This window comes from Aedes albopictus, chromosome 2 (genome assembly GCF_035046485.1).
Source record: "Aedes albopictus strain Foshan chromosome 2, AalbF5, whole genome shotgun sequence".
Taxonomy (NCBI): domain Eukaryota; kingdom Metazoa; phylum Arthropoda; class Insecta; order Diptera; family Culicidae; genus Aedes; species Aedes albopictus.
Window position 1 is genome coordinate 298,885,566 of NC_085137.1, and position 14,543 is coordinate 298,900,108.

Below are 14,543 nucleotides of genomic sequence, written 5' to 3' on the forward strand. Positions count from 1 at the left end.
CGATATCTGACCGACCCGTAAATCCAAATAGGGAACAGGTTTAACTACTATGATATCTATAACGATGTTATTCCCATTCCGGTTCGTTTCAGAATCTACGGCCTTTCGCCGCTGCAGCACCAACAGCAGCAACAGAATGTGTCTCGTGATTGCTACGGATGTGGCGAACGAATTGCGCCCAACGAAATGGTTATGCGGGCGAAGACTCTAGTCTACCACCTGAATTGCTTCCTCTGCTATACCTGTAACAGGCCGCTGCAAAAGGGTGAACCGTTCTCGCTGCGAGCCGGCAAGCTCATTTGCCAACACGACCTGGAGAAAGACATGTACAGTACCTTGCACCCGATGCATCCACATCACAATCAGCACACGTTGTACAGCGAAGACGATTACCTACTGGAGGATGGCCTGCGGTCCCGGGACGGCCGGCGAGGTCCCAAACGACCCCGAACGATACTAACGTCGGTACAACGGCGTCAATTCAAAGCGTCGTTTGATGTTTCTCCCAAACCGTGCAGGAAGGTTCGGGAAGCGCTGGCCAAGGACACCGGCCTTTCGGTGCGGGTGGTGCAGGTTTGGTTTCAAAACCAGCGAGCCAAAATGAAGAAAATATCCCGAAAAAGCAAAGCAGCACAGAGCAACGGCAACAGCGACGGCGACAAGAGTCATTCGGACAAGGAGGACAAATCCATCAAGCTAGAGTCGCCTGTGAGCGATCACAGTCACTACTTGGGCGTGGATGGGTCGTTTGGATCAACTAGTCAACCGCTGAATCCCAACCTTCCGTATTCGCCAGGTAAGATTGGAAACTTTTTTATGCAATTCAATTTACTCGTGAATTTTATAAACATTGACCATTTAATGTTGCCAGAAAAACCGATGTATACAATAGAAAATACAGTCAACTTTCGGTCGTTGGGCTACGTTTAGTTGGGTTACATTTTAACTGGGCGCCCGTTAGATGGGCTATACCGTCTACCCCCGTTGGTTTGAACGACATCTCATGCAATCCAGAGGGGTTCATTTTTCAATTTGAACTTCTAGTAGCCCTGTGGGCATCGAAAAACACACAGATGGCAACCCTTTTTGCTGTTTTGTTTTGATTCTGCGTTCCGTTTCACCCCGTTCCATGAGCTGAATGACGTTTGAACTATTTTTAGCTTGAAGGATGTGCAGATTAGAGGGGGTCAAATTAAAAAGTGTTCAGATTAGATGAGGTCAAACGAACGGGGGTAGACGGTAGCCCAATTAAAACGAAGTCAAACGTCACTTTTTGACATGAAGCACAATTTATCAAGGTTGGTAGCCCTGAATTTCTGTTGTTAGAGATTATTTGACAGCTGAAAACTTAGCCCAGTTAGGTAGTGAAAGTCTTTCACTAACTGGGCTAAGAGCTTAGTGCAACGAACAAAAGTTGACTGCAGTATACCGCATTTAGTTCACTACTGGACTGCGAACTGCGACATTATAAGTGCGAAAACGTAAATAAAAGTGCGCGATTGCATCAAATCAGGTTGATGTCTTCGGCGCACTATTTCTTCAATCTATGGAGAACAAGTGCTCTGAAGACACCGAGTTGATTTGATGCAATCGCGCACTTTTATTAGCGTTTTCGCAGTCGTGAAAACTAGTGCGATAGTCCAGTGGTGAACTAAATGCGCTATATGTTAAGATTACCAATGTTCTGTAAGGACGGATTCTGACGAGCTAACGAGGTGTCCTAGAATTATGAAGACTGGTAAAACGGCAACGGGTGTTCTGAATATAAAGGATATAATATACCGCATTTAGTTCACCACTGGACTGCGCACTGAGTATTCATAAGTGCGAAAACGTAAATAAAACTGCGCGATTGCATCAAATCAAATTGATGTCTTCGGCGCACTATTTCTTCGAAGTATGCTGAATAAGTGCTCTGAATACACCTAGCCGATTGGATGCAATCGCGCACTTTTATTTGCATTTTCGCACTCGTGAAAACTAGTGCGATAGTCCAGTGGTGAACTAAATGCGCTAGATCATTTGAGGTCAATAAACAAACTATGTTTCGTGTTTGAAATCATTTGAAAATGTCACACGTTATCATAGACTTCGATAGTTCAGAAATGTTGAATATCCCGAAAACTCAAAGAAAGCAAAGTGCAAATCGTACTTTATCAATTTTTACCTTACCTCGTCCAGAAGTCCAAGAAAGTTTTGATCCCCTATCCTATGTTTTCAAAGCTAGGGGGTTGTTATGCGGTCTCCAGTTAGCCTAGTGGTTAAGGCTTAGGATCGCCAATCCGGAGACGGCGGGTTCGATTCCCGTTCCGGTCGGGAACATTTTCTCGACTCCCTGGGCATAGTGTATCATTGTCCTTGCCTCACAATATACAAATACATGCAATGGCAGGCAAAGATAGCCCTTCAATTAATAACTGTGGAAGCAACAATCAATACGAAGCTGGCGAATTTGTTGTGACGCCAGTCTTTCCCCCAGTAAGTTCGCCCAATGCTGGTGTTTGGAACGCCACGCTTTTAATGTCAGTTTGCTCCTCCCATTTTCATCGAAGCAAGACTCAGTCCAACAATTTTGTAACCATGACAACGAGAGAAAAAATCGTTGTTTATTTACATATTACGTTGGAAAAAAAATCCATCGTTATTTAATCTTTTTTACGAATGTTGCTGTCGCAGAAATTTGTTTAGTGGGCATAACCGGCATAGCATCTAAGGGATTGATTCGTTTGACCCGGGGGTAAGGACTGTATCGGAAATTAACTTTAAACGTTCCAAATGCTCTATCTCGAAGCATGGTTGGTCTTTTTATTTCGGTTCTTCTATGAAATCTTCACAATATAGTTAAGTTTAGAACAGCTTGAAGAAATTTGGAAAATGTTTAGTATTATTGAAAATATGGTTCTTTGAGTACACCACACAAAATAACAATCTGTACAAAAGGCAATTTTTTAAAATCTACTTATTGTTTCAATCATTTGTAGCGAAAAAAAATTGTACGGGGAAAAATCTGGAAAATGATGATTATTACTAGCAGTTATGTACACATAACATATCACTCAATACCGACTTTCAAAATTCTTATTTTGTATAGAAAACCCTCCAACATGTAGAAAATGGTCTAACCCAAAAAACACCTACTTTTTGGTCGAACTTTGATCCTCTGTTTTAAATATCTTCAGAGGTTATAAAATTCCGTTCTCTGGTAAAACTACCTCTTCAATAAATTTAAATGCATGCCCAATTAAAAAAAATGCGAATTTTCAACTTTATGTATTTTTTATTTACGTAATTGTTCTTTAAAGTCGCATAAAAAAAGAGTTCCGCGAAAAATGACCATTTTTTCATTTTTAAGAATTGCGCTAAACTACGGAGGAAATTTTTGTTGATAAAAATAATTTCCTATATCATGAGCATTCTGGAAAAGAATATATTTGCACAAAAATAAGAGAAAAAATTGAATATTTTTACACAGTTTTCGCTATTTTAAATTTTTAGGGGATGTCCAAAATTTTAAAAACATATGTGCAGTCTTTGAGCTAAAAGTCCAAATCAAATGATTATTTTTTGAAAATCAGAACTGCCATTCTTTATTTTAAAGATTTATATAGTATCTCCATAAATAAAATTATGTTTATTTCGAATAGATTATTTTTAGGCAGTGGTGAACGTTTATAGTTAATTTCCGATACACCTTACTCGCTCGGTTCCAGATAGGGACTGGCCTAAGCGACTAGTTATAATCAATGTCCGCTTCCGGGGTGGGCACTCAAGGTCGACCAAGAGGTCGACTTCTACCCCCAAGGTGTTATAGTAGGGGGCAGCTTCGGATGTGGGAGTCCTAAAAAATGATTATAACTTACAAGGAGGAAGGCGAGGTGGCAATTGCCGACAAAAAGCAATCGTGTAGGATCACCGTAGGGCTTGGCTGATGTGCAATTGCCAATGCCACACGTCTGGGCAGTGGAAATCTACATGTCCCGAGCTAGTTCATCGTATGGGTTCCACAGAGCTGGCTGCTACCCTCTCAAGAAACCCCCGAAGGATAACATAATCAATGTGGACAAAATAGAAAGAGAACCTTGCCAACAATAGTTAAAGATTAAATAGAGTACACTTTACTAGTTTTTTTTAATTCGTTGTTAAAAATGTTAGTTTACATATTGCGGACAAGGAAGAGCTGAAGCTCAGGAAGACATATCTTGCCGCTAGAGTAAAGACTTCAGATTGCAGCTGGTGTCCACTTTATAGCTTGGAATGGGGTCACGGTCGGTTCCGGTCGCAGATAAGTGGCCCATCGCTACGCCTCCATTCCAGATCATTGAGCGGATAGCGGAACGGTTCACACGCGGGCTTGGATGGATGGCTTGTAATGGTCCTGGATGGCAATTCCGGTCGGAAGGATATACCTCGTCGCTCCGGGTCTCCACGAGGTCTCCATTCGAGGTCAAGAGTGCACGAATATAAGCCCTACGTGGTTTCTTCCTTCCTGCAGTCCGGTGGAGTAGTTCCCGAAAGGAAGACATTCTGCCACGGTGCCTGGGTCGGGGATCCGACCTCGAGGTATTTTTTTACATTTTTCAAATTTCTATAGCTTTAGGACGAGGAGATCAAAACTATTCTATAAATTAAATAATTTTTCTTGGAAATGAACGTAATTAAATAAATACATATTCCAAGGTAGACAAGGTGGTACATTTTTTCACTAAATTGGCGGACTCAGTTTGCTTTGATGAGATGGGTGGAGCAAACTGACATTAGAAGCGTCGCGTTAAGAAAACCAGTATTGGGCGATTTTCCTGGGGGAAACATGGAGGAAAAACTGGCGTCACAAATCAAATTGAATTTGTTCCTGGCATTTACATCTTAGTATTAAATCTATGGTGGAAGTACTCAAAGAACACTAATTTGAAGTGAGACAGGCCAAGTCCCAGTGAGGACGTAGTGCCATAAAGAAAAAGAAGAAGGTTTATGGGAGTTGTGCTTCAAAATTTGGTAAAATTCGGTCGAGAAATGGGCTGTTGTCGATTTGTTGACTTTTCACCTGCGGTCAACCGGGTTATTTATTATCAATATGTTTGTATGCAATTTTGACCTACACTGAAAATGATCATCAGCTTACCGAGTTCAAAACATTTGAAAACTGGTGTAATTACTTTGAAATAACTACTGTCGGGTCTCCTATCAGACACTGCCACCCATTTTACGCCCACCACGTTCTCTTGACTGTCTTCTAACCAATTTAGTTCATTTTTTGTAAGTGCACATTGGTCCATACAAAGGGGCGGCCAAAACTCTCAAAAAACGAAATTGATAGTTTTAAACTTTATTTCACCTTATAACAAAGCTAATGTATTGTACTTTTATGATTCTTAATTAAAAGCATACCAGCTTTTGTATTTCAGTGACATTTTCACTGCCAAAGTGGCTTAAGTCATAAAATTGAAAAATGAATTATTCGGAAAAAGTAAAATAATAATATTTTGAGAATGGAATATATGTTTTAAGTTATCCAGCATATGAAAGCTTGTTATTGGATTGTTTGAATGCACGTATGGTGCAAAATTAATACATCACATCATAGTGTGCCGCGCCTATTGACGGAAGTGAAAATTTTTCGCTCCCGTCATTTATTTTCAATTTTTTAATCAAATTTTTAATTTTTAAATCCTGATGTTCGCGATTGGTGTATCAGTTTTGGTTGCGATTGTGCTGAAAAGAACGTTGGTGTGATCCAGTTAGCCCGAACCATTTAATATTCCAAGGCAGAAAAGAAGGAGAAGAAAGTTCCGTGTGCCATGTTCGTCGGGAGTTTCGCTCAGAAAAAGTGTTCTGTGCATCAAAATGTACGTTGGTGCAGTGTTGGACGTTCAAAATAAAAATGCTCCTTGCATCGCCGAAAACGTGGCTACGCAATGACTGCGCAACTCCCGCTGGAGCTGGTTGGATCCCTGGTTGATGTGGCGATTCCATTTCACTATCGAATTTTGGGAGCAGGACGCAGAGGCATTTCTGCGGTTGAAATAAGAAGGACCAAGCGTTTAGGTTGAGGTTGGTGTACCTGTGGCATACGCCAGCTGCTATTCTTGGAGCAAATTATTGGAACGATTCGAAGTATCGTATGGGTGAGATTGTTCTTTTTTCAACATGTAGTACAATTGATTCATAAAGGTTAACTTAATCCTCCATACTCTCTCAGGTGTAATCAGGTATTTTTTTTTTTATTGTATTCCAATATTTTCCACTGTATATCTTTACTTACGCTCTTTCGCAATATCATTCTGTTTTATAATATTCTAAAATTTTAATGTTCATATTGCTGGGTCTACACATACACACGGGGAGGGGTAGCCTACGGGAGTTTTATGAACTGATGACCGGACTTAAGTTCGTGGAGTAGCCAGTCTTTTGTCATGAGCTAGCAACTTTTTGTTGACTACCGAAGGAATTCAGCGATTTTAACTCACCCTGCTACAACAAACCAACAGGTAGATCATTCCCTCCCGGAATGATTCTGCAGCCATAGGTAATCCTTGCGATGTTGGTGGGTACACTTCTATCATCATCATCATCATCATCACGTATGGTGCAAAATTAATATGTCACAAAACTTTTCAAATTTTCATATATTGTACCTTAGAAATTCTGGTAATTTTTAAGTTAAAAAACGGTTCGTGTCGTCACGTGTCGCCGCAATTTCGAATAGTACATCTTAAACATCATGCTTAGAGCTGCCTAAAAACGTTTAAACATTTTGCAGAAATTTGCAGTTTTTCAAATTAGAGCTATTTAAAAAAAGTCATGTTTTTTTCATATATTTTACGTTATTTTTCCATTTTTTACTGAAATAAAATTTATCTTTCCACATTTTTCACACGTTTTGAACAAACTTGATTGGATTTGATCGAAAGATGATCATTTATTTAAATTCGAAATGATTTTCTAACAAAAAACGCAAAAAATATGGGGTTTACTGATTTTTACCGTTTTTGAAATTATTGAAATTACGTAATTTTTGAATACCTCTTTTTAAACACTAAAAATACTATATAACATATCTAGGCAACCTATAACTTCGATTAAACACATAAAAAGAGTTTTGGCCGAACTTTATATTTTTCCGACCATTGTGAAGTGTAAGTCTATAGTTAGCACTAACTGCAATCAAAAAATGAGCTGGATTGGATGCAAGTCAGCTGAGAAATTGCGTTGGGCGTAAAGTGGGTAACTAGACATAAAATTTCTTAGTATAAAAAAAATTACCACACGGGAACACCACTAAGGTACCGGCCAGAGTGGATGCGCAACGCGACGCGGCGCGGAAATTTACACGCAAAGGAATAACAATCAATAATAAGGAGCAAATCGTATGGGAAATCCGCGCTGCGTCGCGTGACGCGTCCACTCTGGCCGTACCCTAAGCTATGCTGAAAATCCCTGTTCAGCTTTTATTATTTTGTTTGTCAAGCTGTATGGCACTGAACCCCAGTGGTTCTCAAGTATATAACTGTGGTAGCATTAAAACTGCGTAACACTACCCAAATTTGAATCGATTAAAATTTCAACAACTGTTTATTATTTTAACTAACATTCTTTATATGGAAACCTAGAATTTATACGACTAACCGGCACTATAATAACACAAACCTATCTTTTTTTTTCCTTTCAGATTTCCCGGAAAATTCCGACGCTAGCATGTGCAGTAGCGACATTTCGTTGGACGAGAGTTTTGACAATCTGGATGAAGCGACGTCGGATACCATGTCGCTGCAGAATTTGGACCTGCAAACGAGTCTAAACAGTAGCAGTAATAGCAACAATAGCACAAACAATAACCATACCAGTGCCAGCTTAGTCAATCACAACAATAACAACATCAACGGCCTGATGCCTGGTACCAACATCACCCACATAGATAAGCTATACCTGATGCAAAATTCGTACTTTAACGGCACTTCAATCGAACAATGATCAGAGTGATTATGAACTATCGACAAAGCTTTGCGAAACCAATTTGTAATCAATTGTGATTATGAACAACTCAGTCAACCTTCAGTTTGGAAATCAAATCCTATGTTATGTCGATTTCATGACAGAAAGTGAGAACTTAATTTCTAGGATATGATCAACAATCGAAATAAGCTTGAAAGATTATGTTGTTCTTTCACTTTGTAATATACACCCTCGTTTAAAGTGAATAAAAATGCTAGTCAATAACAAGTAACTCTAAAAGTCTTCTGTATGCTAAGCAATGGAAACTTTAGACAAAATCCCCTACTTACTTATGTATTTAGGTTAAGTTTCCAAGCCAGAAATAGGTTAACAAGTCTCGAACAATAAAACAAATCAATGTATTCGTACATTGTTTATTTTTCCTTATTTTGTTTTGTAAATATTACAATCGTTTAATAATAGTACTTCATTTCTACAGGATACAAAGATTATATTTTACACTATATTATTTCTATTGAAATTTTCTTGTTACATTCATATATGTTTAGCCGTCACAGGAAACAAGTCATTTGGTATAGTAATTAATTGACATAGAATAACCCGCAACAAGCAATGTAAAATTTTAGGCAAGGTAAACACATTTGAACAAAATTATCGATTGGTTTATTTTTTAATTTGAAAGAACCCCTATTTCAATTTCACCACAACCACAAGACCTCTTGGGAGGGACGATCACTCACGAAACCTTAATAACCCGTAGGCTACGGAGCTTACCAAAAAAATTCAAACCGCTGGCAAAGGCGCAAAAATCAATGTTTTTAATGAAATTTGGAGTTTAACTTCATGTTTCAATTAAGTTGGGAGCCTGAAAAATTGGTAACACGTCGAGAGTTTTATTCCAATGGACGTCTGGATCAGGAAGGGTAACAGAGTGTCGACTCAATTTTGAAAATCAAATTCCCTGACTTTCCCTGACTTTCCAGTCTATTTCACTGAAAATTCCAGGTCATGTAAATCAAAGCTTAATCACGTCTGCTCATGAGATATAATAAAATTCTCTGAATTTTCCTGGTTTTTCTAGAAGTGGAAAAATAGAAAAAAAAAATCCATCAAAGTTCATCAGATCTTTTCCAATAAATTTAAGGTAAATTGACAGTTTTTCTTCAGAACTCGTCTTCCTGATACGCTGTACTGGAAATAACCAACTAAAAACTCTTTTAAAAATAATGCAAAAAATAACTAGAATGTTCAATAGACACTATCCCTAGAATATCATTAGAATGACATCTTGACTTTGTTTCATTAGTTAGAGCTACTCCAGATGTTCAGATATTGTAACTGCAATTTTGACGCATATTTTAAAAATTTGAATTTGAAAAAAATCTTGAAAATTTAATCTTGATTTCCGCACAGTACAAAAATCTTTCAGCAAAAAATCATTCAAAAGTTCTGCAATGTTTTTTTCTGATACTGATGTACAGTAGACGTTCGATAACTGCAACATGTTTACGTTTTAGTTATCGAACAAAATTCGATAATTGAAAATTCGTACAGATTTTCTTGCTATACTCTACCTGATACTTCTGCATTGATTGAAATTCTGTTGTATCCTAAAATAGGATTACAGGATGTCTAGCAGATTATGTTTCGAAATTCTTCCAATTTTTTTTTCAAAAACTAGGAACTGCAGCATGAATTCCGTATGAAGGACTTTTAGGAGATTGATAGATCTGTCTTAGTTACATACGTTATCATCTTGATGTAGCTGAAACTTTTCAAATGCTTTTCAGAAATGGATTTTCAACATTTTCAGAAATCTGTCTAGAATTTTCTAGTCAACCATTATAAAAGAGAAGATCTTATCTGTTTTATTGTGCGTTTATCTTAAACAATTTGCAATTTTGTTGGCACATCTTTGATAATTTCGTCACTAAGCTTCTTTCTATATTCTCATCGGAATTTTCGATGACTACTGTAGACTTATTTTTAGATCCTTGAAGGATTTCTTGCAAAACGCAAAGATTTTGCTTTTTTAGAGCTTACCTCACATGTTATCACCAAACAATTGAACTTGGATATAATACTATCTGGTACGCATAATTGATAATATTCCGGGATTATTACTAGGGATTCAACAAAGATTTCTCCAGAAATTAAATAAAATCATCAGTGACCTGTGCAATAAAATTTCCTGGCATCTCAAGACTGAATTCACCAATAAATTTATTAGAACCCATCAGGTATCTCAAAACGTTATCACCAAAGAATGGACCTTTTAATTTTCAGCTTATTTGCTCTGAAATAAACTTGTCAAGGTGACATGCAATAAAGCTTATTCTGTTATTCTGTTATAATCAACGCACCCCCGGGCCGTGGCCAATCTGCGTTGTTTCGCTGGGCGATACGTCTACCAGTAGACTTGTATCTGCCCTATGCTAAACCGATTAGCATATCAAGTCCTTTCCACTGATGAGTAGGCTCGAATGTCCCGCCCCTCCCTATAACCCATAGGGGGAAATAAGGAGTTTCCAGTTTCAAGTATTGTATTGATTATGACACCAACTCTTTCTATTCCTTGGGAAAAAAATCACTAGACTTGAATTATCAGACTACTATTAATAATGACCATATTTAAGATACAAGTTTGCATACACAATTGTAAAAGCAGTGTTAGATACTTTAAAGTGAATTGAAAAATTGAAAAAAAAAAGATAAATTATAAACTATTCCGCGGCGACACGAATGCTTCAATAGTGCCATAAATAAACGCGCAAACAAACAAATAATTGATATTGAAGTATGCATATTGCATTATCTATTAGCAAAGTCGTGGGCGCCTGATTATAAAATTGTTGTACTTATCTTGTGTGTTTCGGACAAGTCCCGTTTGTGTTGGACATTGGGACACTTCTTGCTTCAAAACGGTCGTTTCTGGAATGGAAAGAGAATAATTGGCCGCACAACTCCGCAAATGGGCGGCCCGCACATATTAGTATAATGTTGCAATGATTGAAAATAGTAGAGTATAATTGTTAATCTATATGAATACTGCTACTAGTTCAGATTTCTCACCCTCCACGATTCTCTAGATACTGTTATAGCGTGTTTGTTGTAAATTTGTTGATAAGTGAAGCCTTCAATAATTCAAAATTCAATGTAGCGAAGATCTTGAGCGGATATCATTCATTGATAATGATAGTGATTATTTTAATATAATATGGCTTAACAAAAATTACTATTCAATTATTTTAAATCGGATTCGTCAATAAAACATAACATGATTAACCATGCGAATATCTAACTACACAAACTAAAAAGTGTTATTATATTTTACCAATGATTTCATCCTAATCTTGACCCTAACATAGTTATGCGCTTAGTTGGACAATGACCAAATATAGTGTTGTTTCGACAATAGTCACATACTATGCCCTACGACATTGACGATTCTATTGTCTATTGCTCACCTATTTAGCGCCACCCAGCAGGGACTTGGTCTGGTACCCAATTCAGTATATCCGCTCCACGTAATGTACCGTACCTATTTCGATTTGTGATATATTACGCGGAACATTACTCTCTTCATTCGGATAGCGGCTATGTAACCCATTGGATTAAAAACCTCCATCAAACATGAAGCGATTAATCGGAGACTGAAGACTCTATACCAAATTTGGCTCAGAGACAGGTAATCAGTGAAGTCAGTTTTTCTCGTTTGTCAGAGACGATTGATACGTATTAAGACAAACTTTCCACTGCATCTGCCAGCAATAATCGGTGATCGATCAACATTTCGAGTACCTACCCCAATTTACACAAGAATGCCAAGGATCACCGCTCATGCTTTACAATACAGCTGGAAAAACTAGAGCAACACCTGGCCACAATGATGCATAAAGCACTAAAGCGGACCGGAAGTGTCGGTGAGCCAGCCCCACCAAGATGACATGCAATAAAGCTTAATAATAAAATTCAGAACAGCATTACGTTAACTGAAAAGGTGATTCATCGGTGTGGGGTCACTGTATTTCCTTTTTGCAAGGCACCATTAGTTGGAATTTCAATGATTTCATGCGAAAAATCTTTAAAATAAATACATATTGCCCAATCCGAGGTTAATTCTGTATAAATGCACATCTAGCGAGTAATGGTTGGACATAAGTCTTGACATAATGCAAATGGAAATGAAATTGCGACTTACATTCAAACCATACCCCACTACGCTCGTAAGGAAACATTAGGAATAATGGAATATAACCACCGTCCCAGCTGGCCATCTCGCCAATAATTTTGCCACCTTTGCGAGAGAGTCCACCTTCTCATTGCCATAGATTGAGCAATGTGTGGGGACCCATACAAAGATAATCTTGTATGATGTTTCGATCAGTGCACCCATCTGCTCCCTTATTTTTGTAAGAAAGTAAGATGGATGTTTTACATGTTTCATCGACTGGAGTGTCGCAAAAGAACTAAGCTATCCGAGAAGATGAAGAAATGGTTTGCGGGCATGTTGGAAACCATCCCCAAAGCGAAGTTGATTGCTACCAGCTCAGCAACATAAACCGAACAAGTTTCCTGAAGTTTTCGGAAGGCGGTGAAATTTTCATTGAAGACACCGAAATTAGTGGATCCATTAATGGATTAATGGATAAATTAAAAATCGAGTTCTGCACCGAGTTTCGTACAACGTTTTTTGCAACTTCATAAATTATCACTTGAGGATAGTTTTTAACAAAACTTTTTCATCAGACTGCACACTGATGTTCATAGACATGATTAAGGAAGTCTGATCATAGCATGTTATACTGTGCAGTTGTCACAATTTTTCAAACCAGCGTCCAGAAAGCATCAATAAGTTGATCGAAATTGAAAACAGTGCTGTAATGGTTCATTACGCAACGCAAATCAGTGATGTAATGAACCATTACAGCACTGTTAATTTGGTGTGGGAAAGTAGGCCTTTTCCTGGCAGATTTGCGTGAGGTAAAATGGCCTATTACGATGAGAAGTTGCAAAAAAAACATTTTTTCAACAATTGCCTTAAACATAATAACATAGCAATTGGGCGATAATAAGTATAATCAAACGCTGGTTTATCAGGCTTCTGAACAGCTATTACTTTGACCTGTCTCCATTCTTATGGAACAATGTTGTTCTCCGTGAATGAGTTGAACAGGTCTAGTAATAGTCTTTTCGGGATACATATCTGGGAGAATCTTCAGAAGATTGAACTTTATCATATCGCGTCCCGAAGCTGAATTGTTTGATGAAAGAAAAGCCATAGAAAACTCCAGCATGCAGAATGGTCTGTTCAGAGAGCCGTCTAATGAGGAAGCTTCCCAAGACAGCGGTCTAGCTGCAGCCCGGGCTGGAGTTTCAATTGATGGTGAGTATCTATGAGCGTTATGTCTAACACTTCCTCTCGAGCAGATACCATGAAGGTTGGTCGGTTGTCTATTTTAAGTAATCCAAGATCTCTACTACTTAAATACCTATTCCATCAAGCTGGAGACTCTCTGAGTCTGAGCTGCTCCAGATGATATCGTGACCGTGAGCATAAGCATCACTGCCAATAATTACAAGTACAGTATGCTCTATAACTTGTTTACAAATATCCATAGGGGATGCTTCATCATGCGGTAAATAAACCGAACAATAGGGATAGGCGGGGCATAATGAGCAGGTGAGGCATAATGAGCACCTTGTATTTTCACTGTAAATCTTCAAATTAACAAAACAAATTGCTTGATTGTAGCTTTATTATCTAAAATCATATGAGTTGATGACAAAACATTAGTCAAAAAATCCGTTTACCTTGGAAAATTAATCAAAATGCGTAAAGTGGTCATGTACTGGGAAAATATTATAAGAATCAGGTGACCTAAAATAAGGTTTTGGGTATCGAAATCACAACTTAGTGGGTATCTATCGATCTTGATGTTCCCTAGGCCAATGAAATGTATATGTAACACTTTTCAACTATTTGTATAATTATTTTGTTGAAAAAAATATGCTTCAAAGAGTTGGTAGTAGGGTGGGGCAGAATGAGCAACTAGTGTAAAAATAATGAAAATGCTTAAACATCTTCAATAATCAAATTTTAATTTTGGTTTTTGTCTGTTTTGATGCATATATGTAGTAAGGTTTTGTCTGTAATTTTCAATTTATTAGCTTTAAAATTTCAGTATCTGTATATTATCTCCGTTTAAAAATTCCTCAATAGAAGACTTATTGGATCCTCACAGTTCCCTACAAATTAAACCCCGTAATCCCTTCAAATTCTCATTGATTGTTGCCGGTATGCTTTATCATTGACAAGAATAGTCAATTAGCATTTGATTGTGTACAAAACTAGGGTGCTCATTATGCCCCACCCCCAAAACGCAACTCGCGATTTTATACGTTTTTAAAAACATAAAATTCTATAACATTTATAACTTTATTCGGAATTTCAACGATTAGCTTTTGTCAGTTAAGGTTCAAATGAGGATTGAACGTTAAAATTACACATTGATTGTACTTAATTTACTGGATTTGGTGGCAAAATGCTTAAGCTGCTCATTATGTCCCGCCTACCCCTAGATGTATTTCCT

The 14,543-nt window shown here is 37.8% G+C and overlaps 1 protein-coding gene across 1 annotated transcript in view; it reads left to right on the plus strand.

Moving 5' to 3' along the window:
• LOC115270261 (LIM homeobox transcription factor 1-beta) overlaps positions 1-8,892 on the plus strand; it is a 34,145-nt gene extending 25,253 nt beyond the window's left edge. The window contains exons 3-4 of the mRNA XM_029879526.2: positions 93-796; positions 7,667-8,892. Of these exons, the coding sequence (XP_029735386.1) occupies positions 93-796; positions 7,667-7,968 (1,006 nt within the window). The 3' untranslated portion in view covers positions 7,969-8,892. The remainder of the gene's footprint in view (positions 1-92; positions 797-7,666) is intronic.
• Positions 8,893-14,543: the final 5,651 nt, after the last annotated feature.